Source organism: Temnothorax longispinosus, chromosome 3, assembly GCF_030848805.1.
Source record: "Temnothorax longispinosus isolate EJ_2023e chromosome 3, Tlon_JGU_v1, whole genome shotgun sequence".
Classification (NCBI taxonomy): Eukaryota; Metazoa; Arthropoda; class Insecta; order Hymenoptera; family Formicidae; genus Temnothorax; species Temnothorax longispinosus.
Genome location: NC_092360.1, coordinates 24,141,580 through 24,167,250, shown reverse-complemented (window position 1 = coordinate 24,167,250; position 25,671 = coordinate 24,141,580). Strand labels below are relative to the sequence as shown.

General features: G+C 41.5%; 2 protein-coding genes across 6 annotated transcripts in view; one reads left to right on the top strand and one right to left on the bottom strand.

The window, feature by feature from the left end:
* The window catches only part of LOC139810507 (paired box protein Pax-6), a 99,133-nt gene that overhangs the window by 20,326 nt on the left and 53,136 nt on the right, over nucleotides 1–25,671 (bottom strand). For 4 of the 5 annotated variants that reach the window (XR_011731409.1, XM_071774109.1, XM_071774108.1 and 1 more), the window contains 2 exons: nucleotides 19,517–19,707; nucleotides 19,078–19,199 (listed from right to left, as the gene is read on the bottom strand). Coding sequence is in view for 4 of the 5 variants with exons in the window: in XM_071774109.1 (XP_071630210.1) it covers nucleotides 19,078–19,199; nucleotides 19,517–19,707 (313 nt within the window). In the remaining variant the exon portion in view is untranslated. The remainder of the gene's footprint in view (nucleotides 1–19,077; nucleotides 19,200–19,516; nucleotides 19,708–25,671) is intronic. The other variant, XM_071774111.1, reaches the window with a different exon arrangement.
* On the top strand, nucleotides 992–6,376 carry LOC139810509 (uncharacterized). Its single transcript, XM_071774116.1, is given in 4 exon segments — nucleotides 992–1,327; nucleotides 1,487–2,032; nucleotides 3,175–3,444; nucleotides 3,446–6,376. Coding segments are annotated over 4 exon segments (999 nt in total). The 5' UTR covers nucleotides 992–1,321; the 3' UTR covers nucleotides 3,623–6,376.

The following is a 25,671-nucleotide window of genomic DNA, read 5'->3' as shown; positions in this document are numbered from 1 at the left end:
AAAAATCGACATAGTTCCAATCAAAAGTCTCCTTTCGTACGAACGATGTGACATCGATTGAGGAGCTCGTTTTACGCACGTACGCGTATCTCGAGGTGAGGCGAGTGGTATCGATCATTATAAATTCCAAACTATTGTCGCGATCGATCGATCGGACGATCGAGCGACCCTGATCGTCCCAATCGTCCCGAGCGTGACGCATCGGGACGATCCGCGTTCCTCATTTCTCGGATGCTGGTCAGATCGGGTACGCCGGTGAATTGATTAGCGCGAATCAGCGTCACGCGTCGTGTCGCCGTCGCCGCGGCTCGCCGGCGAAATCCGTGTGTGGAATGGTCGACACGTACGAGACGCATGCCACGCATGATGAGCCGGAGTTAAAATTACGACGACGTAAGCGTCGCATAACACGGCCTTGCTCCGACCCATGAAATGTGTTAAGTACCCGATCATCGGTCACGGGCGGATGAGAGCGTCGATGATGGATTAGATGAGTCAAAGACGCTTTTCTTAAAATTCAAAAGAAAAATAGAAATTCTGTTTACACAAAACGCTTTGGCAATGGACGCCGTGTTTTGCGCGAGCCTGTAGTGCTCGTTTTATAAATTATAATGAGTTTATCTGAATAAAAATGTCTTTATCTGAATAAAAACGAGACACTAATAACGTGACATGAATAAAAAAATCTTGTGCTTCAATTAACTACGATTAGGCTTCTTTTAATGGAATCTTAGCTTTGTTTCGTTGCCAAAATGTAACTTACGCTTTTCTCAAACGATATGCTCATGCAATTTAATCTTAAAATGATGTTACGTAAAAAAGTTTAATAAATGTATTACGAAAATACAATTTAAACGAGCGGTGAATCTTCGGCGTAGCGCATACGCGAGCGCACGTTCAATCCATTTTAAATTTAATCGTCGATAGGACAGAAGCGCGATTTCTTTCGCCTCGTGCGCTCGGAACAAACACAACGTGCGAAAAGGCGGAATTCGTAGCTGAGGAGGATGAAGAAGTCGGTCGTATGCCGAGCATTGAAGAGCGTCGCTTTTGTTGAAAAGGCGCCCGTTCGCCGACAAAGGCGAAGGTGAACGCGCGCGAGCGGCCGAATGATGAGCCAACAATGATCGAGGATTCATCAGCTTCTTTTAAGAGGCCAATGTCACCCGCCGACCGGTGAACGCGTCGCTACCCCGACCGCAGGGTATCCTCCTTAGACATGCAGAACGCATACGAGACGCCGTGTATATAATCCACCGACGGAGGATGACAGAATTCAGTCAGCTCGTCAACACAACCGGCCAACTGTTATCGTGCAACGATGAAGGTAGTCATAAATTCATCATCTAATTTTCTAATTTTTTATCCCATTCTTAGAACAATTGCTAGCAATGTGAAAAAACTGTCGATTGATATTTTTTGCGAATATAATACCCGAACTAAACTTTATTGCAATAATATGCAGCCGATTGATCTTCGAAAACAGGTACTCGTCAGCATCGTTCTTTTTGCTAGCGTGGTTCTCGCTGAGCCACCGAGATACCGCCAGCAAAATCAGCAACAGAGACAGTATTACTTCGCCCGGCAGCAGGAGGAGGCCGCACCTTATCCCGCGTCTGGCTGGAAACCAGCAGGACCCGCCTTTAATCTTCCTCAAAGACAACTTCAGCAATATGAAGCACCAAGCGCGCCCCAGCAACAATATGGAGGACCAAGCGCGCCTCAGCAACAATACGGAGCGCCAAACGCGCCTCAGCAACAATACGGAGCGCCAAACACGCCTCAGCAACAATATGGAGCGCCAAGCGCGCCTCAGCAACAATATGGAGCGCCAAGCGCGCCTCAACAACAATACGGAGCGCCAAGCACGTCTCGGCAACAGTACGGAGCACCAAGCGCGCCTCGGCAATACGGAGGACCATCTAATCCTCAACGAGAATACGGAGAACCGGAAGAGGCCACAACGACTGAGACTCCTAATACTACCGAAGAGGAAGAAGTATCTACCGTTCAGGGCATCACTGAGTCTGAGGTGAGTAAAGCACGAATCTTTTTTCTTTTTGGAATTATTGAAGTATTTGATAATAAATTCTAGATGAGATAAGATAATTTCAATTTAATTTTTATTATAGAGAACTTCAAATCTGTAAAATTGGCATATGTTGCAAATTTTACAGATTTGAAGTTCTCTATAATAAAAATTAAATTGAAATTAATAGATATAAAATATTTTACTAATCGAAAATTACATTACTATTTTATACGCTAAACGTAAATGCAATTTTTGAAGAAAATTTCACGTTTCTGTATCTTCCTATTCATAGAGGTACGATAAACTAATTAACCGCGATCTCGTTAGCTAAAATTTATTAGAAAGCTTATAATTGCCGAAAATTTCGGGATTTTGGTAGATAAAATTTCATACGTGGAATATGCGCATTCCCCGGCTTTACATAACATTACGTAACGTAGATTTATCATCTCGTTCTGAAGAAAGAACGCACTGGACCATTGAGTTGGCATGTGAGCCTACACGAGAGCGGAGACGGTTTTCGGAATTTAAATCGCACTGGCACACTGAGGCTTCTCTTTTTCAATCTTCGACGGTTGCTCGTTCTCGTCGTTTCTCGTCCTAACGACATTAGTATTCGAGGCGTCGTTTACTTTCGATCGCGGTGCTCGAGCACGTGTGTGTCCGTACCAAATTCGAAGGCTGGCGTGACACAACCCATAATGCATTCACCCGCGATTCGAGGTCGTCTGCGAGCCTACGCCTTGTTTGGCGAGATATCAGGAAGAAAACAGAAATTTCCTCTTGCCGAGAAATGAAAAATTACTCGCTTTATATAACATACGTAATATTTCCGCGCATCTATTTAATAAATAATCTCTTTGCAGGACTTTGCGTTAGATTATAATGTATGACAATTCTTTGTAAATATAATCGACTCTAAGAAATTTTCAAAAAACCTTGCTAGAAAATCTAATTACGACTATAATGCACTTTACTTTGAAAAAAATGTAGATTTTGCATATTTACATCACACATACCAAGAGGACAATAGTCTCGACAACATGAATAAATAAATTTTACTCTCTCTTTCAATGTATAAGTCACCAATGACTAATTGGTGACAGAAAGATCCATTATGTATTACAACGTTATTGTTTCAGTCCGAGCCCGTGAACGCGGTGAACGAGCTCGAGGACGAGGACGTCGATGAGAAGCAGCCTCAACAATCCGGAGAGTACTACGTAGCACTTCCCGACGGTCGTCTTCAGCGCGTGAAGTACATTAGCCGCCAGGACGTCGAGGCCATGAAGTACTTCGCCAAGATTCGCGCCGAGAACGTGGAGCCTCTTCGCGGTCCGATCTACGCGTACGCGCCCTTGCAGAAGCTGCAGGTTGTGCCAGCTGGTCTACAATTGTCCGTCGCCCCGGTTCGCACCCGCGGATACCAAGCCGCAGAAACTCGAGATCGAGCCCGTGGCCGCGCAGGTGCAGTACCAGTACGACAACCCTTCGCGCGTGATACCCCTGATCAACCCCCTAAACACTGCCTACACGGCAAATTATCAGGCGCCGGCAGCCGATTCCCGATTCCTCCTCACCTTCCAGTAAATCAAACGCGACCACCCGATACTACGACGTGACGACTCTTGCAAATTGCATTGTACATGTTACATAGATTATTAAATATATACTGACAATTAGGCGCTAAGCTGACGATACGCAATAAAGTTGATAGTAACGAAATGTCTCGCTGTGCTTAAATAAATTATGTCATCTTAAAAGCTCTTAAAGAAATTACAGAGGTATCAGAGGTGACGTTATTAAATGATCGATAATCAATAATTTAGGAATTCGTACATGCGAAAGTCGTTTCAATGGATACGGTATCTTTCCACGGCGGGATTGTAATTGAACAAGTTTCTTCAGCATGCGATTGTGGGCGTTAGACGTGGACATATTGGCAAGATAAGGAGAAAGAAGAGAGAAGGAGAGAGAGAGAGAGAGAGAGAGAGAGAGAGAGAGAGAGAGAGAGAGAGAGAGAGAGAGAGAGAGAGAGAGAGAGAGAGAGAGAAGGGGAAGGAACAGAGGGAGAGAAACAGAGAGGGACTCGTCGGCATGTAGACGTGCCTAACCGCAAAATTCCAGAAATTTAATATCTCGCTTGGCGCAACCGGCAACAGGGTTGGGCGTTTCATAAGTTCACTCCGACGCAACCAATCCCCCAGAATTCTCCCAAAATTCTACAGCCAACGTTCCAACCCACGCGGACCTCCTCTTTCCCCGACACTCCGCTACCTCTCCCCTCTCTCCATTCTTCTCTTTTTACTGTGACGACCAGTGGACGTCTTGAATGTTCTTTGCCAGTTGTCCACAGCTTTGAAAAAAATACAAAAATCTCCGTAGAATATTCATACGTTTCACACATTTGGATTGGTTTAGGATGAGAGATGTAATCCTGCAAATTTGCGAATTTGTGACCCATATAATATAACTACGACGAACGTTCTCGTAGAATATTTTATATTGATTTACGCACTCAATTCAATAAAAATATATGAATCGGTTAGAACAGAAAGGGTGTATCTAATACATATGACAAAATCATATAAGAAAAACAAAAAAATTGTTTTGTAAGTAATATAAATTTTTCAATATTCAATATTCAATATAGATTTTATGCCACTTTGCTCTGAGAAGAGGGGGATCTCTTAAAGTTTTCATTAAAATTTTTTTTAACATTTTGATTTTACGGTAGTGGGAAGTTAAATTTTACAAATGTCCCCTTTGGGTACTGCACATAAGTTCCATAATAATCTTAATATTATTTTGTACTCTTAGAAAGATTGTAAATTAATGTAGTGCTGAAAATATTATTTATATTCAAAGATTTTACTGATAGAAGTTAAAGTTTTTAAAGGAAAAAAATTACAGCTGAAGAAATACAACAAAAAAACCTCAAAAAGTTATAACATAAAAATAAATTACTGTCTACGACTTAATAACCAAAAATAATGGCAGCTCTAAAAGTCCTTTTTTGAAAAAACCCTACTGTTAAAAATAACATGAGAAAAGTTAAAGTTAAACAAAAATGATTATTACAAAAATATTAAACTAGGTTACTTAAACTAGGCCTATGATTTAAATAACGTAAAAGAATGTTTGTGATTACTGCTTTGAATATAAAGGCAGCACTGTGTACTTTGTGAAAAGCAACCCACTTTTAAACAAAATCATAAGAGAAGAAATAAAAAGTTTCTTCCTGTAACTTGAACGAAAGAAAAGTAAACACCTAGGTTTAATCTCCATCATTTTCGTCACTATTCTTGTTGTGAAAGAGATTTGCTTCATTGACATGGGGCCCAGTACTAAACGAAAATTAATTGCAGCTTCATTCAGTGCAGAAAGGGGACATGTGCTACACAAAGTATCTTTTCTGTACTCGACCTAAATTTCGATAGTCACCCTCTTACAAGCGTTACACATGTCCTGTTTCTGCGCAGAAAGATGCGCCTATCTATGTAGAGCAAGAATCCATTTTAAACTCAATTTCGGCCAAAATGTCACATGTCCCCTTTCTATTCTCATTCTGATTCATATATAAGATAAATAAGATAAAAATAATTTCTTAATAGCGTAAAGTATAAATCACGTACAAAGAAAATACGGAGCGTTTTACAAACAATGAAAATCGCAGCTTCAACCTATGCCAGCTGTGCTATAAGCTACTCCATATCGGGCGTAATTATGCGAGCCAGGTTGGCGGGAACTTTTAATTAAGGTCCACCGGCAACAAACCGCCCTTAAGAATTTAGTCGGGCCACCTTCCGACGGCGAACAAAGGGATACCCTTCAGCGCAGGGTAAATAGCCCGAAGAAGCATGAACGATCTCGCTGAGAGGCCGAGACTTCGTCGATAGGCGTAATCGGCCGATTAATTAATCCGGTCAAGCGGTCAAGCCCAATTAAATCCTACCGAGCCGATCGGCTCGAGAGCGCGGTGGAGACCGGACCGAGGCAATCTCGGCGTAGACGAGTTTCTTCGCGGGGGAAACTTGGCTTGCGAGATGCGTCTAATCCCTTTGCGCGCTCCTTTGGCCTTCTCCGCTACCGTTCCCTGCCGGAAGCGCGAGGGAATCGTTTTGGAAAACAAAGTTTCTCCCGGCTTTCCATTCGCTGCTCCCCGCACCATCGCCATCCGTCGTTTTCTCGCTCCTCTGCACCCTGTCGAGCATGGAAGCGTCCCCGAGAGCCAAGCAGCCGGTGCACCCTCCTTCCCACGGGATATTAATTTTTCGGGAAGTTGCCGCTGTGCCGTTCCTTTTTTCTCTGCCACTCGTCTCTCTCTCTCTCTCTCTCCCCCTCTCTCTCCCCTCTCTTTCTCTCACTGTTCTTTTCGCTATCTTTGCGCGCAATGCTTTGTTTTTCTGTGATAATTTGGAGCCAGCAGGATTATATTTGCGAATTTCTATCCCTGTTTTTTTTAACCTTTAACTAGCAAAATTATTTTCTGACTCTGTAGAGAGCGTCCTAATATCGTCCCAAAATATTTCAACCACAACTTCTTCGATAAAAAAAAACGTCGAGGCATCAATAATTTTTAATTTTACAAATTAATCCACAGAAAATAATTGAAATATTCTATTAAAATTTATGTTTAAGCAATTAAATATAATTCTTTACCATATTCAATCTTTTCCGCAAGGAAAATCCTAGATAATCCTTTGGTTTGCTCGCGGTATCAAAATGAAAAATTTTTCTTCATAATTTTTTCAACACTCAATTACATCGTCATGTGAATGGATAAATTGATGAGCCTTGTACCGGCTAGACAATATTTCGCGAATTCGCTTGATAATCGCATAATTTGTTCCACGCGCTTTAGCAATATGAGAAGCATCGATAGAGAGGAGATTAACTCTAACGCAATCTAGTAAGAACATAATACATATGTGTCGAAATCTCTATTGCCAGTTCTGCACTTCTCCTTATTTCACGCTAAATGCTATCAATTTCACCGAAACAATCATTTCGAGTACCAAAATAAGATAAATAGTAACCGCTATTTAATGTCTTTATGTCAACCGTTAATTATAACATCGTTCGAATTTGCTGCAATATCACGTTCAACCCAACACATTGTCACAGTTGATAAAATAAGATAAATAATATTTTATTGAAATAAAGACTTAAAATAAAAAAAAATAAATAAATCCGAATAAATTACTTTTATCTGACACTATTATTACTATAGTATCCTTTTGGTAGATATATTGCTCTCTGTCTTACACCGACAACCTGTTCGCGGTGTAGCAGTTCTTAGAGAAAAAATCGTTCACCACGAATGGTTTCGGCTAATTCGCGAGAAATAAAGATTGTCGGAGCACAATCGTGAGAGAGAGACGATAATAATTTCGGGGCACCTGACGAGAGCCGCGATGGAGAAGACAGAGGTGCAGAAGAACGTCAATAAAAATGAATTGGAGAAAGAGCGAGAACAAAGAGGGAAAGACCGCCAGGGTAGGGTAGATGCTAAGAAAAGACGCTGGGGTCATGCAGGGGCCCCGTGGTGATAGACGTCGATCCTACGAGGGTAACTTTCTCGCGGTTCTTATGCGGTTACAGGGGGAGGCGGTGGCGACTTTCGCGTGTACAGACACACACCGCGGGCCGTCCGTTTGTTCGGTCGGTTTGCACGGTGCTAGGTTAAGAAAATAGCGGGAGGCCCCCGCGGTGCCCTGGGAACGTGGCCAAGCTGATGTCCTCCTCGAGTTCTCAGGACTCGCGAGGGAAGAACACGGGCGTTTCGTGCATCGCCAGTTCAAAGTAGTTAGCGATAGAATATTTGCATACCGTGACTTTGCACGGAAATATGATAAAGTTGGACTACCTCGTGTATAAAAAATATTTCGCTTCGATATCTCTTTCTTTCCCTCTTCTTCTGATCCAATATAAGATATAAAAAAAATTTTAAACTATTGAAAACAGTCATCTGTGTGCATAAATTTTACTCTTAACATCATCGAGATAAGACTACCTTTCTGTTGTCGTCGATTGCTTTTTTAATATCAGATATTTTGAGGTTGTCAGAGCTTTTCCTGGTTTCCAGCTTGTATAATGGACAGCTTGGTTTACGTTGATTATGACAGCTATTTATCGCTATACATTCTTCGTAATATTCAGTTTACAAGTTCTCGTTGTTTCTCGCTCTCCAAGAGCCTTCTGTTTTTCCTCTGGACTTCTGGAGAATTCTTCGCGCGACCCCACGCGGCGCGAAGGGTCGCAAAGACAACAATAAAAAAAATGGAAGAGTAGCGGAAGAGAGGAGAAAGGAAAATACGTGGCCGCGTGTGCGTTCTATAGATACGCGCTACCATCGATGGTGATTGAAGATCCCCCGTCGACAAGCACGTCGAACTCTTTTCGGCTCTTTCGAAGTCGGCACCTGCTTTCGCTCGATCGCAACGACAACGACAACGACAACGACGCTGGCCTTTGTGATCCTTCCTTCTTGTTCGGCGTATCCCTCGCAGTTTCACAAGCTGCACACATCGCCCATTCGCCCATGAATACACATATGTGTGAGTACGTGTGTATATGTGTATGCGCGTGCATTGCCTGTAGCGTTGGCGAATGAACGCATTGCGTCACAGGGCATGTCGATATTGAATCGGGAGGGGGGTACCGAAAACAATGAGGCACGCTATAACGAGAGAGAAGTCGCTCTTTGATTAATATCGCTGAATTAATAGGAATTCAAAGAAGGGAGCACGGCATCCATAGATGTGGGACCAGCCGGTAGTGTATATCATGAAAAGTTGACGGGGTATGTCGGCCGTAGATTAAAATAATAATAAAATAAACTTATAAAATTAAAATTTGGTTTTTTAAGCTATAAGTTTATGCTAAGATTTTTATTCGTTACTTTATATTTATATTGATTTTGTTAATTACAATTTGGAAATGTGATAAAATATATAATTACATTACATATTTATTGAAATATATATAATTTTGCTCTACAGAGCAAAGCATAAACTGTTCTGTGATAAAATATTCAGATTGAATTTTAAGAAAAATTTTTCTTCCCAAAACGAAAAGACTATAATGGCTGTTCAGCTCGTATTAGGTCGATCACGAAATGGCATCATATGAAATTCAGCACGCATAAAGACTATAATTCAAGCGACGAGTAGAGCGCGATAAGTGTGACTTCGCAATGCTGGAGCATTACGTAACACCGTAGGTGATTGATCGGCGAACCACGGTCTTACGTAATTCATTGTTCGTCGACAACGTATAACCACACGTTGATATATTTTCTTTCTCATTTTCATGATTTTTGTAATATATTATTTTATGCGAAGTCTGACAGATAAATCAGATTTTCTTTCAATCACGAGTTCTTCTTTAATAAAAATTCAATGGATTGCCAGTATTAATGACACGAGATAAGATGAGTGTCTTCGTTTAACTTAATCCATTTCAACCAGCAATTGCAATAAAATTCTATCGAGTAATATTTAAATATATTATTATTATTGTTGTATAGAAATTCTCTCTACTTATATATCGCCATTCCACATTTTTATTAAATGATTGGTTTTCGTGTTTTTTAAATTTTTTACTTACTGTCTGATAAATATTTCTATAGCATTTTGTAAACCTTCGAGTACGGTTTTAATATTTTTACAAACACATATGCAAATATATATTTTATGCTATCGAGTGTGCGCGCGTATATGTGTGTTTATTTAGAAGAACGTTTGAATCAAATGCATCTTTGTATCAAATTTCGATGTTGCGAGAGACGCGGTAGAACTACGAACGAGCCACTCGATTCCGAGGGACCTGTAACGAATTCCGAAGGCGCGTTTATCGTAGGTTGAATTCTTTTATATGGGGTGTCTCACTTGAAAAGCGGGGATGCGACGGTTTGACTCAATCCCGGGTTCTGTCACTGCCCGCCCATCTAACCCCGTGGAAACGCGAAATTTAGACTCGGTGTGCCAAAGAGCATAAAGATGTACCAAACGTAGATATCGTCTAGCTTCTTAAGCTCGTCTTACACAATCGACGAAGAGAAAGAAAAATATTGTATAATTTGCGATAAAATTCACACCTACATCTGTACAGTTTTACCTAACTTATAATACAGAAAATATAGATTAAGATTAGAATTATATCTATAAAATTAGAAGCTATTTTATCTTTGGAAACATATATAAATAGACATATAGCAGTATTGCAGTCAAGCCCGAAGATTTATAAGATGACATAATTTTCATATTAAAGAGTATTATTTGGTCCATGACGCATCATCTCTAAAACGAACGATTTCATCGCGAGTACTCCGGCGAGATTCCGCTCGTGTAAAAGGAGCTTTATATACGGCGCACATATATCTTGGCATTATTCATACACTCGTCACGTATGGAGAGTTCAGCCCTTCCCCCTACTTTCCACCTCTCCCGTAGACAAAGCGGGGCGAGTGGGTATTCGCTCGTGTGAACGTTGCCTAAAAGAGCGTCGGTCGACGTGTCGCACCGAGTGATGGTTCTCCGTGTGTAGTGTATATATCGATTGGCATTACGAGGCAGATCAGTCAACCCTACCCGTGTGTCTCGTCGAGGGGTCGAAGGAAATAGTGTGCGAGGAAAGAGATCTCCGCCTTGATGCGCCCCCACCTCCCACCTCCCTTCTACGCTCGCTTTCTTTCTCCTTCTCTCTTTCTCTCTTTGTCTCTTCGCGGCTGCTGAGACACTTTGTCACCCTCTGAGGCGTCACCCGTTCCCCGATCGGACCGCCGCGCCGTGCCGCGCCGGATGCTGAGGCCTACGAAGTCGCGGCGACACGTGGGGGAGAAAAACGCGTCCGCAATTAGCGTCTCTTTATTCAGTCTCTTACGATTCATTGAAAATCTATAATAAAAAGAGGTGCGTCGCCTCGACGTAAGCGCGACACCTTAAGGCTAAAATCGATAGATCGGATACTATCACCCTTATCGTTCTTATTCCACTTTGTCACCCTCTCACGCGTTACCACCCTCCGATAGACGACGCCAGGCAAGTTGACAGATGCTCGCAAGGTTGAGAGGAGTCAAAGAAGGAAGGAAGAGAGGAAATGAGAGGGAACTTACCCCGTTAACCCTCCGTTAACCCTCCGTTAAGGAATATGCTGGTAAACGATTAAGTATAAGGAACGAAATACAAGGGACGAAAAATTAAGATAAGGAGCCACGATCTTAGATACAAAGAGATTTTAAGGAAACGTCAGATTTTTCAGAAAAAATTTTCAATTTGTTTTTCCCGATTTTTCCTAAGCCGAGAGTTCTGCTCTACATTCTTAAGGTAAAAAATTATCAGATATTTATTTATAAAGTATATTTTTTAAGGAACGAGTTATTATTTTTTATTTTGTGCACCCATTATCACATATTTTATTTTTTATCTATATTTTTTTATTCTAACTATTTAAGTATTCTTTTTATGTCTTAATTGCCAAGGCGTAGTTGTGGCACAAACGATAAAGAATTGCACAAATTTTCGCGCAGAATTCGAAACTGCAGAAGCTTTTATTGGAGCGAAAGCGTTGAATCCGCGACGCCGCGCGCCGGCCGTTTCAACGCGCGCTTGCCACGTTCGAAGGAATTTCATCTCCAGATTCCGTTACATGTTTTGCGAACTGGTTTCGATCACGAAAGAATTTCTCCTCGATCGCGGTTTCCGCGTGCGGTCGAAAGTCCGTAATGGCGAGACCGCGAACGGTCCGAGCGGAATGATTTGCGCGCAGCATACGCAGGAATTACAAAACCGAAGGGGGAAGATACCCTCTTCCCCGCCCTCAATTGCCCTTTTCCTCGCTTTCTCTACCTCTCCCTTGATACGTGTGGTTAGTATACGATATACAGGGTGTACGCTAATAGGCGCAGCTCGACGAACGAAGCAATTTTGTTAGGGGATCGAAAGCTAAAGTCATTTTTCAATAACAGAAATCTTGAATATCAATTAGAGATTTCTCACTTCCCAATAATTTCAGAAATAAAGCTATAGTTGTAAATTATAGTTGTACGAATATAATATTTTCCTTTATTTAATATCAAGTGGATTTGGATTATATAAAGTTTCAATAGTGAATTTATTTAAAGGAGACGTTTAAAACTTGTGAAAAGGAATGACGATTAAATATAAAAGTAGAAAAAAAAAATATTTCCGTCTTCAGTAAGAAAAGGATCATTTTGTTTATAAAACGCCTATTATCGAACACTCTGTATGTAACTTATTGTTAGCCAGCAATTTCGCTTGGCAGAATCCCCGTAACATCCATACATTTTCCCACGTAAGCCAGAAATTCGCGATGCATTGGAAAGTTAATCCTCTCGCTGCAAGCAGGGGTGCGCGCACGAAAAAAAGCGTTCACACGCGCGACGAGTTTATTTCCCTCTTTTTTCCTTCTAAAATCGCGTTCTGCCGCAAAATTTCGCGCGATTTCGGCCCGACACGAGTCGACAGCCTAAATTTCCCGTATCGTCACGAGTGCGGTGAAGTTGATATCGCGCCGGCGATTTTGCACAGTGAAATATCGGGCACAAAGGGGATTATGACGATTCGATCCCCGGGGATTACCTCCGAATACTATCTCAAACGCGATAGAAGAGAGAGGATTGGCGTATTGTTTTCGATACGCAAATCTCAACAGGAATTTGCACAACCAGCACGAAAGAGAGAGAGAGAGGAGAGAGGGGGGAGGAAGAGAGAGAGAGAGAGAGAGAGAGAGAGAGAGAGAGAGAGAAAGAGGAATAGAGATAGAGAGCTGCTGTACATTATTAATCGACACACCTTTAGTCAGCGGAATCTAAACGTCACACCGCGTTAATTTATGGTTCATTCCGTCGTTTAAGCAAATTCATTCCTGGCAGCTTACCGTGTATTACACAATACCGTATAAATAAAGATTCGCGTAAATTAAGATCGTGAACGAACGAAAAACACCGATCGGTATATATGTAATTAATTGGATTCGATCGAAAAATTGTTCTTAAAGTTTTATTTAATGCTAGTTTTTCGAGTATAAGTTGCAATTTAAATATGTTTTGCGAAAACTGTTATTACACTGAACATTATAAGTTAATAAAATTATAAAAACATTAAAAAATTTATCTTCTGTAAGATGTATTGCAAGCTTGCAAAAAAATATTTTTACCTTGCTATTTTTTAAAATTGTACTAATACGTAAGGAATAAATTTTATAAATTTTAAGGAATCAAATTTAAAGAATAAATGTCACAAAAAAACGTTGCGACTTGAGGGAAAAGAACTTTAAATTTAAAAAAAATCTATAGAGAGAAGGTGGGATAGCCAGAACACGCCGTTGCAGCGTAATGCGTAACGGCTGGCCATCTCGGCTGTTATCGAGCGTGCGTCGCGCATAACTCGCTCGCGAGGAAGTAAAGCGGAAGACAAAAGGGGAGAGCGCGTTGTGACGCGGCGTGGCGGATAGATAGGTGGATAGGTAGGTAGGTAGGTAGGTAGGTAATCCGAGACTCGACGAGAGGTCAGCCTTCGTAGATTGACGGACGCGATAAATCGAGCCACGGTGACACCGGGGCTCGAGTGACGCGTAGCGAGGCGAGGCGATGCGGACGCGACGCGACAACCCACTGACCTGCGAATCCAATGCATAGAGTTTCTCTCTCTCTCTCTCTCTCTCTCCTCCTCCTCCTCCTAATGCTACACCAATGTACACACAGATCACCATCACGATGAGAAAGAGAGAGAGAGAGAGAGAGGGGGGGAGGGGTGGAGCCTCGTAAATATTCTTGTTTATACGTTACCCACGTAATGCCCTGGCGTGCGTCGGATGCAAGGGTGTGGTATCGAATACTGGAATCCTGAAATAGAACTGCGGAGCAACGTGTGCATCTGTGACGTCTCGCGCGATATATCCGGGTTGGAGCGTGGCCGTGCAACGCCGGGATGCACTCTTGGTCTATCGAATTTCAAACTCGATCGTAAAAATGCGGCGGCGGTGTCTGAGGATTTTCGATCGAGACCGCGGCTGTTTCGAGAAACGAGAAGATCGGTCGAGTTACGAGAAGATGAGATATGCGAAAGCATTATGCTTTGATGGTAAATGCGACTTTTACGCGCGTGGAATCTCTGTCGTCGACACGTTATCTATTCTAAAGGTTTTCTTTGGGAAACAAATATCGATTTTGACGTAAATGACGTTTGACAAAGATTCGTAGCTGGCCCATTCTATTTATTCTTTTAAATTAGAATGCTAATCGTGTAATTATTTTTTTAATTTTTTTGTAAGCTTTTTCAATATAATAATTTTATATGGATTTTATTTTTTCTGCACTGTCGTAGATAACAATTGTTTATTTTGATTCAGTCGGTACATTTCAAAGCGTCAGAAGGTTAAAAGATTAATGTACATATACAGTTTTTATATATATATATATATATATAGGAAGAACTCACATTATTAATGCGAATCAAAAAACGATGATAAAGAGCTGCGTTGGCGTAGCTCGGAGAGCTGGAAGAATCAGTGGCAGAACGACAGTAACAACAACAGCAACAACCAGAACGGAGGTAACCAGAGATCGCATTGTGCCGGTCGGTGATAAAAGCTGTCGCATCGTTTTGCGGTGGTGCGTATCTAACCCGGGAGAAAATTCGACAAAGAAAAACGCAGGAGACGCGGAAAAGAGAAGGAGCGAAAGGGATGACTGATGGAGAGCGAGAGATCGGGCTCGCGAGATAAAGAAGGTTGACAATAATGCCTTCGGTGCACCCTCGATCCCGTGGTACCGGGCGCAGCAGGCAGCCATTATATTGTTTTACCTCTGTATCTCGAGCGGAGATCGGCGAATATGCCGCGGAAGGCTTGAATACGCGCGCGCCTTCGACGAACAGAAAGAGAACCCCGGAAGAAGAGACTCTCGCTCTAGGGAGGCTCGTGCTGATTGAACGAGTATGACAAAGATGCCAGTGATAAAAGCGCGTTAACCCGCCTTTCGCGACTCAGGGAGATTGAATGTGTGAGGTGCCATTAAATCCAGACTCAAAATCGTCTTCGCATTTGAACCCTGCCTTTAATCCTACGACTGACTGCTCGTATTTCGGAACTGCGAACGGAACCAGAACGGGATTAGTGTGATTAGAAAGGCTATTTTAAGATCAAGACTCGGACGAGGACCGAAAAATGATAAAAAATCATTGACTACGATAAAATCGGCAATTGGAATTTTCGTAACGCGCGACGTGCGACTAAATTCTTTTCGCTTTATATCAATTTCATTTGTGTGTACGTTACATCGAAAGAATTTAACACGCAATCTTCACGTAATACGGAATTTCATCATTTTATTGGCAAAAATAATATGCCGGCGATCACATTGTCCTTTCATCGTCGATATTGCCAATATCTAATGCATTCACGTTGTTGCGTATATAGCACGCGTATCAGCAATATTGAAGTCATAGAAAGGTATTCGAGATCCCGCGTTTCTCCCGCAGTGACGCCCATGCGGGGTTTGGAGGTGAAAAAACAATGCTGCAACGACCCGAACCCCCTTTCGCCTCGATCACGATGGAGACCCTTTCCGCGCGCTCTCTCATCTCCTTTCTCTCTTTATCTCGCCGGTCTTCTGTCTTCTCTTTTCCCTTTCTTTATCTCCCTTTCTCTCCCGCCTGCTTGTTCCCTTCTTGCCACCCTCTGGTGAAAATTCTTCTGCATGCCTCTACGTCGTCTGGGCTCGCGCAACGCCGTACAATGCAACTCCGGGATGCATTGTGAATCAGATTCACTAGACAACCCGACGACGTCTCGACTATACGACGAGGGCTGTGCGCGATGATATCTAAAATAAACTAACTGCATTTCGGAGAATGTTTCTTGAACAATGTCCCGAGGATTACCAGCGCACCGATCCCGCACGTTCGATCGCTCGATATTATTGGAAATGTGGGAGACAAAACGCGATCCATTACAGAAATAAAACATATCCTTGTATGAAGATTGTAGATGCTTTGCAAAAAAAGAAACCATATTTTCCAAAAATTTAAGTGGAAATTCAAAACGGTTTTTGATTACTTGTTTCGGCTATCCTAATTACATTTGATTCTTAGAAGTCACCTTTGATTAAAAATAATTTTAAAGATTTTTGAAAATGTTCTATAACTAAATCGCAGAAGTAAAAACAAAATATATTTAATGATGTATTCTTTGTTAGCTTGTTCCGTATAATTCTGCTTGCACAACTAAATGATGTTAAAAAGAGTTTGCAAGAGCGGCAGAATTACCCTCACTTTCAAGGCAACTACAACTTTTTTTTCTTAGATTATTATATAATTGTTTCAAGGGAAATTTATTCTGTTGAACTATTTTCCATATCTTTCTCGCTGAGAAGGAAATGAAAGTAGCAACGACGCTCTTCGACAAAAGCGCAAAAAATTAAAAAGTGTGTCTGTGCCCTTGCTTGTTGGGTCTTTTAACATCAATTCTTTATAGAAAGTGCGAAGAAAGTGCGTTCTTCTCTCCCTTTGGCGTTATAAAAGTATCGACATTATCGGGAGAACAGCTGAAGACCTAAATAACTCCCTTTGAAGAGCGCATGTACGTAAGAGAGTTCTTAGAACGATGCGACAACGAAGGGTTAGCTTTAATATGCGTTTTAGCTAATTTATTAAAATGATCTCTATTAAAAACAAAAGTTGCATCAATGATTTTTATTCTCGACACTATCGATATCATCCCTTCTATGAGTTTCCTTCATTGCCTTCATTTTATTAATAAGCATTTAGAATCTATTCATCATTATCTTGAAAAAAATAGCAATCACTATAGAACAATCAATCCACAGATAATGTATACGTGTACATGTTCCACAGTATAAATGGTTCAAGAAAGAAATAATAGTTTTAATCTCACGCGAAATTTTTAAAGAAAAATAGAAATTATAATGTAGATTCCTAAGATTAAGATGTGCTGTATGAAGCAGGCCAGATCGAAAAATCTCCCTCGCCGGGAGGACGAGGGGAAACGAGCGGCGCCTGCAGCTCGCGCGATGATTGCGCCGTAATCTGCTTTCGCTTTGCTTTTCCGAGGAACGGGGGATGGCTGCCGCGTGATTGGCCGGGGGCGTCGTTGGGTCTTCCGTTTCGACCGATACATCGACAACAGTCGAGATACTTAGGGAGGATACACGCGGGGTGAGATAGATCTTCAAGGAGAGAGCGAGAGAGACGGAAAGGAAGAGGCGTCGGCAGAAAGACGAAGAGAGACGACGACGAGAGGGCGAAGGGGAGAAAGGACGGGGGTGAAACAACCCTCCTGACACGGGTTATCCTATAAACGATGCTACCCCCGCAGCAACGCATCGATAATCCGGCCCCCGGGGCCCGCATGCGGTTGAATGCTCGCAACAGTTACCATATTTGATTGCGTACCCCCTTCCTATCCTCCTCTATATAAGATCGGAATATGAAATAATATGCTGTATCACGAACTAATACGGAATAATGTTCTGCACTGCAAAGATCTTGCGCTCATTGCGTGACAATATGTGTTAGTTTTACGCGGGATTAACGTTATTAATACCGTTGGCAAATCGTAAAAGAATATTTTCGATTGCAGAGTTGTGTGTGCGTCTAATACAGTTGCAATAATTAGTTTTGTCTGATTATGTGTAGTTATACAGGTGTCCCAGGTTGTTCCGTACAAACTTTAGTATATTCTATAAACAGAAATAAGAAAAAAATTTTATATATATAGAGAATAAAAATATATACTATATACTATACTACTTTTTACGAAAAAACCCGAGACATCCTACACATATCATTGTTTCATGTATAACCTATTATTGATCTATATAATAAAGAGTACAGCCTATTGCAAATTCTACAATCATTTTTTATAAGGTTATTTTTATCCCATAAGGCCAATTAATATGCAAATTAAGATGTAAATTATTTGATATTTTGAAATATTCTTTAAATTGTTATCATTACCTTTACATGCATTGGATTGTTTTTATTAATGCTTATCATTTAAGCTTGGTTCAAGGAACTTTACTAAAAAAATAAAACGCATTATAATTATACAATGCGCATTTTGTTGGAAATCTTCAATCGCATGTCGCTTCATGAAATAATTGCAAACTATTTTGCACCTCATTGAATTCTATATACAATATAAGTTAACAGAATCGCAAGTCTTTCCTCGCGATCGGTAAGATCGACGGGATGAACGTCGCGATAAAGAAAAAAAGATCGAGGGAGACTGTTCTTCGCTGCTCCTGACGCACCCTGTGTCACGGGGCTATAGCAGTGGCAATGGCGGGAAAATGCGGGGGAAAGAAATCGCATGTGTTTGATGTGCCGCCAAAGAGAATACGCAGGGCGGGAGGCAAGAAGGGAGAAGGAGGGCGAGGGGGAGGAATACGCCGTCGGTGGCGGAGTAGTTTCGCGTGGGTTGGTCGGTCGACTGCAACCATGTTTCTGCGCACCCCCCTCCCCCCTCCATCCCGAGTCCTCTCTCTCTCTCTCTCTCTCTCGTATGTACCGTTTTGCTTCGCGTTTCTCTGTTCCTCCACGCTTCGAAGGCTGCGCTTAAACGTTACCGGAAAATTATTACCGGAAAAGCGTAGCACACACGCGTGCGGCAAACCGCGGGACCCACCGACGGAATTACATTGATATTAGTATCGTTTGGCCCGACAGATTAATTAATTAAAACGCACCTCGCCCGCCTGCCGCCTGTGGTCACTCATCCCGCACACGTATTTGCGTTTCACGCTAGCGCTTTAACAGAATATCGTGCGCCAACAATTGTCGAAGGCTTTCGTCGTGCACGCGAGCAAAGCCCTTGCTCGGCTAAATGTAGCCTTGGCCAAAAGTACTGGCCAAAAATATCTTTAACAAACTGTATCCTAATTCGATTGAATATTTCTGAATGTCATTTCTTCGTAGCAGTCGCATCATCGACAGATCGAATGCAAAGAAATTCTGCACTGGAAAGCATGTCGTATAATAATTATTCAGATGTGGACTTACCTTTCTTCGCGTGCAATATATCCGCCGGATCCGGTGGCAGGGACGAACAATGGCTCGGACTCAAACTAGATTGTATCGACGAAAACGGGCTTCCCGCGCTCGACGGATACCTAAGACAACGACTGCTCTCAGTAAATACACGCGCATGCTACAAATAAGATTCTATTGCAAAAATTCTTTTAAAGAAGAAAAACACTTGAATCTATTAAAAAATTCTTTTTGAATGGAAAATTTTAAAATTTTATTTCACTTCATTATAAAAGTGGTCCTTATTCATTATGTAATCAATTATTTCTCTTGTAAGTCGTAAAGTTAAGTCTTGTAAACGAAAAATTGAAAATAAATTGGAAAATTCTTGTCATCGATTAAAGAACACGTGCTTTGCATAATACAGTTTTAACGAGCTTGTAATTTATCTGTCGATGAGCGTTAGTTTTACCAGGGATTGGGTCGTGGCCAGCCGGTGGTCTGCCCGTTTAGTAGCCTGAGTTTATCGTAAACGCTCTCCGCTGGACTGCCGGCACCGACGCCAACCCCCACGGCGCCCACCCCTTGTTGCTGCTGTTGCTGCTGCTGCCTCTGCTCTTTCTGCGCGGCCAGATTCCTCAGTACCCTGTTGATCGAGGACACCTGCAATCCAAACACACATTCGCCGATGTACAAAACAGGCTAATCGTGTTACTAGTATAATCAGGTAAACTCTGCGCGTTTAATAACTCTTTGATCTATAGGTCTGTTCGTTTTCGCTGCACTTCTGAACTAGTGCAATAAATTAGAATAAAAGAAAATATATTTGTTTCATTCTAACTTATTGCACTATATGTTACACTAGTTGACAAGTGCAGCGAAAACGAACAGGCCTTAGGATACATCTTGCGTTTTGATACTTTTTGCGGCAAAAATACGCACAAATAACATTTTTTTACTAACGAATACGAAGAAATTGAGATATTCTATCATAATAATGATAGCAATAATCAAATAAAATCATGTAGATTTACGAAAGAAGATAATATAACAACATTCAAATTAAAACTTCAATAAAGACAGGTTTAGTCGGAAATAAACACAAGATAAAGTTTAGCTGTTTGCTTGTGCTTCTACAATGTAATTCTCTAATCGCATTTTTACTTTCGTTTTAAGTTTATACATTCTCTTTCTTTCTTCCGTCTTAAAATTTTAGACAGCGAAAAGAAGAGAAGAAAAGAAACGCGTGGAGAGATTTCTTTTCTAAAGACGATCTTTGGAGGATCACCGAACGATGGTTCAAGAGAGTTTCTTTCTCTCTCTCTCCTCTTCCCGATAGTATCGGATTTATTATAAACACGAAGTGTGCGGAGAGTGATGAAGATCCTCCGGGAAGGAGGGAGCAAAGCGGGAAGGCGCTTCTGCCCGATGAAATGCGACGAGAGCGGTAATTAAAACGATGCGGTGAGCGGCTGCCGGCGTAGCGCATTGCACGAGGGAGTTAATTACCTCCGCCTTCAATTATATCCGTCTCCGCGCCACTCCAAGGGGACTTGGCTTCTGCCGACGTAAGTACGTAAGCACTCGCGTGTTCGCGGTGCGGGTTAACGCTCGATACGCACGCATCTCCGCGACCGAAATTCACGCGATCGCTCTTAACTCTTAAGTTGGCGTCGCAATACTGATAATGTCACAATGTATCACGTTTGCGCGATATGAAGTTTTCAACGGGAAACAAGTTTCGCGTTGCGTACGATTCTACGTCATTATAAAAAGTTATTAAGATTTCATACATTATTAATTTATTTATTTCTAATTTATTTCTAATCCCTTTACAACATATTCGAACGTACTTATCTTTAATTTCTCTTCAATTCTCATCTGCTTTACACAGCCAGCCGTGCCGTACCCGTACCGTATCACGGACAGAAACATTAGACAAGGATTCCTATTGTCTCCATCCTTGTCTAATGTTAACGATACGGATACGGTACGGGTACGGCACGGCTGTGTCTGAATCGACCCTTAATCTTTCCCACTTGCACTAAAAAGTTGAAGATTCACGAATATTATTTTTCAGAGACGTTTTTCTATCACACATTCGTGTTATTTGATTTTTGTTTAGAGATAATTTTTATTTAATCGTACTCTCGCGCAAAACAAAAACAAAATGTTAAAAGTCGAGCTTTTTGTTTGCGACATTATACAAAATGATCTATTTTGCGCGTGTATACGCGAATGTGAGCGCGATGAAATATCTATACGGGCGCGCGAAGAATTTACGATCTCCTAAAGACAGGGTCGCTCTTTTTATTTTCGTATCTTTTATTTGTCTTCTTCCGCAGGCTGCGTTCGTCGCTTCTGTCACTTACAGCTCGTATAAATCCCGACGGAGCCGTAAAAGAATTCTCACGAAACTAAAGCGGCAAGTCCTCTTGCTGCCGATAGTTTCGCAATTTATTTCCTTACACTCTTGTATTATGCCACGCACGTCGCGGCAAGCGACGCTGTATTAAGGATATAGTATAAAACGACGAATTTTTCAATTCCTTTGTTCGTCGTTAAGATCGAGAATTAATGCGTTCATGAAAGTTCTGTCTCTCAATATGAGACTTGATTGAGAAACAAATGCGGCAATGTAATTCTTGAGAGCAGCGTATTCGTAACATAATAAATATAATTAAATTATTATAAAGCGTTCTTTAACTTTAAGAACAATGCCTAATTTTTCTTCGCAAATCTTGGGCAAATTTTTTTTAGTTCCATACTTGGCGACTCGCTTAAAACAAAGCAAACTGCAATTAGTCACTTGTATGAACTCAACACTCGTCAGGATTTCGATGTAAGCGATAAAATTCCGATCCTCTTTCGCGCTTAATGCAATCTATCAGTCGGTAAGTCTGTTATTGGAGTGAAGGTAAATGGGCCCGAAACACCCGGTAGATAATCATGATTATCTGTCGCATCTTGATTACGTTTTATTGCACGCGTCGGATCAAAAGGCGGGACGAGACACGCGAGAAATAAACCGGACGACGGCGGTACCGAGCGACAGAATGCCGGATCGGTCATAGGAGATATTCGTTCCCCGGGGTTTGTTAGACCCGATGTCAGGGTACCACAGCGTTGAAACGAGCTGACATCTCGGACCCACCACCGGAGCGGAGCGTCATCCCCCTCGGCGCCCATGACGGCCACCATCACCACCACAACCGCACGATCTCGTCGTGTCTCTCCGCCGCTGACGCGAAAGAGACGTCACCGGCACTCACCCCTCGTCTTGTCGCCAACATCTACCGATGTCCGAAACATCCTGCCTTCACGTACCTCCGAAGATTCAAATGTCTTCCGTCAGCAAATTAACAACTCCGTGACGTAGGAAGGGGGGATCGAATAGATGACCGATACATGACGAGCCGAGATCGAAAATACTTCATTATGCTTCATTTACGTCATAAAAACACTTCATTATGCTTCATTTACGTCCGACTTAAAAAAAATGCATTATTTTATGCGTATGGCTGATTATTTCATAAATACAAAAGAAAAAAGTGTACATGAAATAGAAAGCATGATGTCGCTTTTCTTGACTTTATGTCGTTATTTTTTATTTCGATGATATTGCGATTCTTTGAGATTGGTATGAAATTGTACTTGTATCACGTGCTTATCAGAGCGCGGAAATCCACGCAATCTTCAGGCAAGCCGGTACCTCGATGATTTTAAGCCGCGTCTGTGAAGTTGGCCGATGTCAAAACCGATTCACAATGAAAAAAAGTCGTTGTCGCGCACAAAGAAGCACTTGGCGACAAAGCCAGAAACCCAACGAGCGACGGCTGCCTGTCAAGGGACAATCGGCGCCTCGCGTGACATCGAGTGTCCGGGCTGTTTGACCGTTTTTTGATTGACGTCAAACCGCAAATATCGTGCTGGCTGCGCCTCAATCGTTGCGATATATTTACGACGTGTGTCACCCGCGTCATTATTCGTGGAGATCGTTGTGCCGTGGAAATCGACACCACAATGAGCCCGCTTTTGTGGCGTGCCAAGCAGGCGCTTTGCGAAACTACCAGGCACTTCCATACCGCGACACTTCCTCCTCAGACTGATCTCGAAAGTGCTAGAAAGTTCTTCTAGACATATATATATATATATATATATATATATAAGTTGCCCCACTTCTGCATTAAATTTTAATGACGGATTGTTTGTGCCTTTAGAGCTGACTTTTATGAAACGCTTCAAAGATATACGAATGGAGAGGCTGCCAATAAAAGCGGACTCTCGATTTAAATTCAAACGGACCTTGGTTCCTCAAAATATAAAAATTGGAAACAAACGCACTGCTTTGGAAGCTATTTATTAATCGAAATTAATTCAGTGTTGCTTTAAACGTTGGCGTTTCATCCGAAAGGATCGGACGGATAATGAAAAACACGCGAAGCGAGGACTCGCGACGTTTTATTGGCTCATCGTTGACAATGGGATTCCCAACACATTTTTGCACGGATACAGCGTCGCGCGATGTGATACGCGAATAGCATAAAAGGAACGTAGATATTATCCTTCATCCGTATATGCGCGGGCCCGCACAAAGGCGGACACGCGACGAGGGCTGGAAACGCGGCGCAAAGAGGAAGAAGCCCGGCATCGGATCGATGAAATTAGCATGAAGCGTGAAGAGCTCGAGGGTGGTCGATCTCTTAAAAAGGGTGTTGAATAGAGACGTCATAATATTGCTCTCACGTGACACCTTCGCGATGGTTGTCCGACGGGAAATCTTTTTCGCCGCGAAAATCAGCGGAGTACTATTTCCAGGAAATCGCGGCATAAAAACTGCTTGCGAAACATATCGTAAATTGTAGCGGTTAATATCTCTTTTACGATACTCGCGGCTCTTTCTGGAGATAAAACGAGTTAATTTAGGATCTATAAAGAATATATAATCTTTATATTTATAAACATAAAGAAAATAATCTATAATATGATAATACATCTCTTTATAGATATAACATATTATTATCATTTAATTTTCAACACAGAAAGAGTTTCTTATGAAATTATTACAGTTTATTATTTCTCGTATTCTTGTTTTCTAAAAAGAAAGGAAATAACTTCTTCAACGTATTTAAGATTAATATACATATATATATACTTATAGGTCTAATATTTTTTTTATAAGAATTTAGAAGAAATATAATCTGTACTTACAAATATAATAAATTGCTTATAAGAACATGTAAGTATTTAATCTATATTTATATAAGTAATATAATCTTTCCGGCAAAATAAATAATAAAGTTCCCTCTTCCTTTCTTTCCCTTCAATCTTTGATTTTGTCTTTTTGCGTCCGAAAAAATTTCCGGGTGTGTGCCTCTCATTAAAATTTATTTGCTCAGAGCATAAGCTACTTATTTCTTATATTGTGACTTATATGTCTCGGTTGTGATGCGTAAAATCTGACTTCATCGAATGCACGTAACATTTTTTAATCGTGTATCGTGATATCATGGCGACGTTAAAGTGTAGAACATATACGCAATAGTGCGAGCGTTATCTTTTAACGCAAAGGGACTGGGTGCAAACGAAGAGCGCAGCTGCAATTTTTACGAGTGCTTATTCGCGGTAGTCGCGTATTTCCTGCCTGGGCTCGTTCATATGTATGTACGAGTCGAGGGTGTTAACCGTGAAGAGAGCGGAAGAACACGAAGGGCGCCACGACTTTCTCTTTTCCTCTCCCTATTCAGACTACTTCCGTTATCCTGGGGGTCCGAACGAGCCTGCTGTACAGCACGGCTTTATTATCGCGAAAACATCCTGGAAATAATGGCCGGGCGATTCGACACGCGTAATCAGCAGCACTTCATAAAACTTATTCAAAAGTCAAGTCGAGTACGCTTTGGAAGACACATAAATGCAGTCGCGAGTGCATTAATCCTAAATACGTTGAAGGGGTGTAACCCTTTTCTTTTTAGGGAACAAAAAGAACGCGAGAAATAATAAACTATAATAATTTCATGGAAATTCTTCTTAAAAATTAAATAACAATAATAAAGAGGATATCAAAAACATCAATTTTCTAAATTCATCACGTTTCATATGTTATTATATTAAGGAATAGAAAATTTCTCTCTCTGTGGCAAGAAATGTAAAACGTGATGAGGTTTTTTTGATGATTCTTCAAACGCATCGACGGCATCATAATCTTTTAAATGTCGTTAATAAATTTTCAAACGTCACGCTAATGTGTTACACAAACTAATTATATTTCCTGCTTGTATTCTTGAATGCTGACATGACGAGATTTTAAAGCGAAGAGTAGCACGATAAATTAAATCCGCGATAATCGGCTTTGAACGTGAATGCGGACGGAGATGGGCACCGTGAAAATCTATGGTCTCCATTGACACGGCGCGTTAATCGGGGCTTACACATTACTCGCGCATTATATATATCTCTGCGCTTCCTATGCGCGTGTTTGATATTTGAAACGGAGGCTACGGGGGTGCGACGACACATCGGCACGTGCTGACGACATTCTCTGTGCATGTATAACGTATGCGCGAGCCGAAAGTGAGCAAAATGCCATAACCTGTCATTAAGTCACCCCTCTTGGTCGCACGTAGA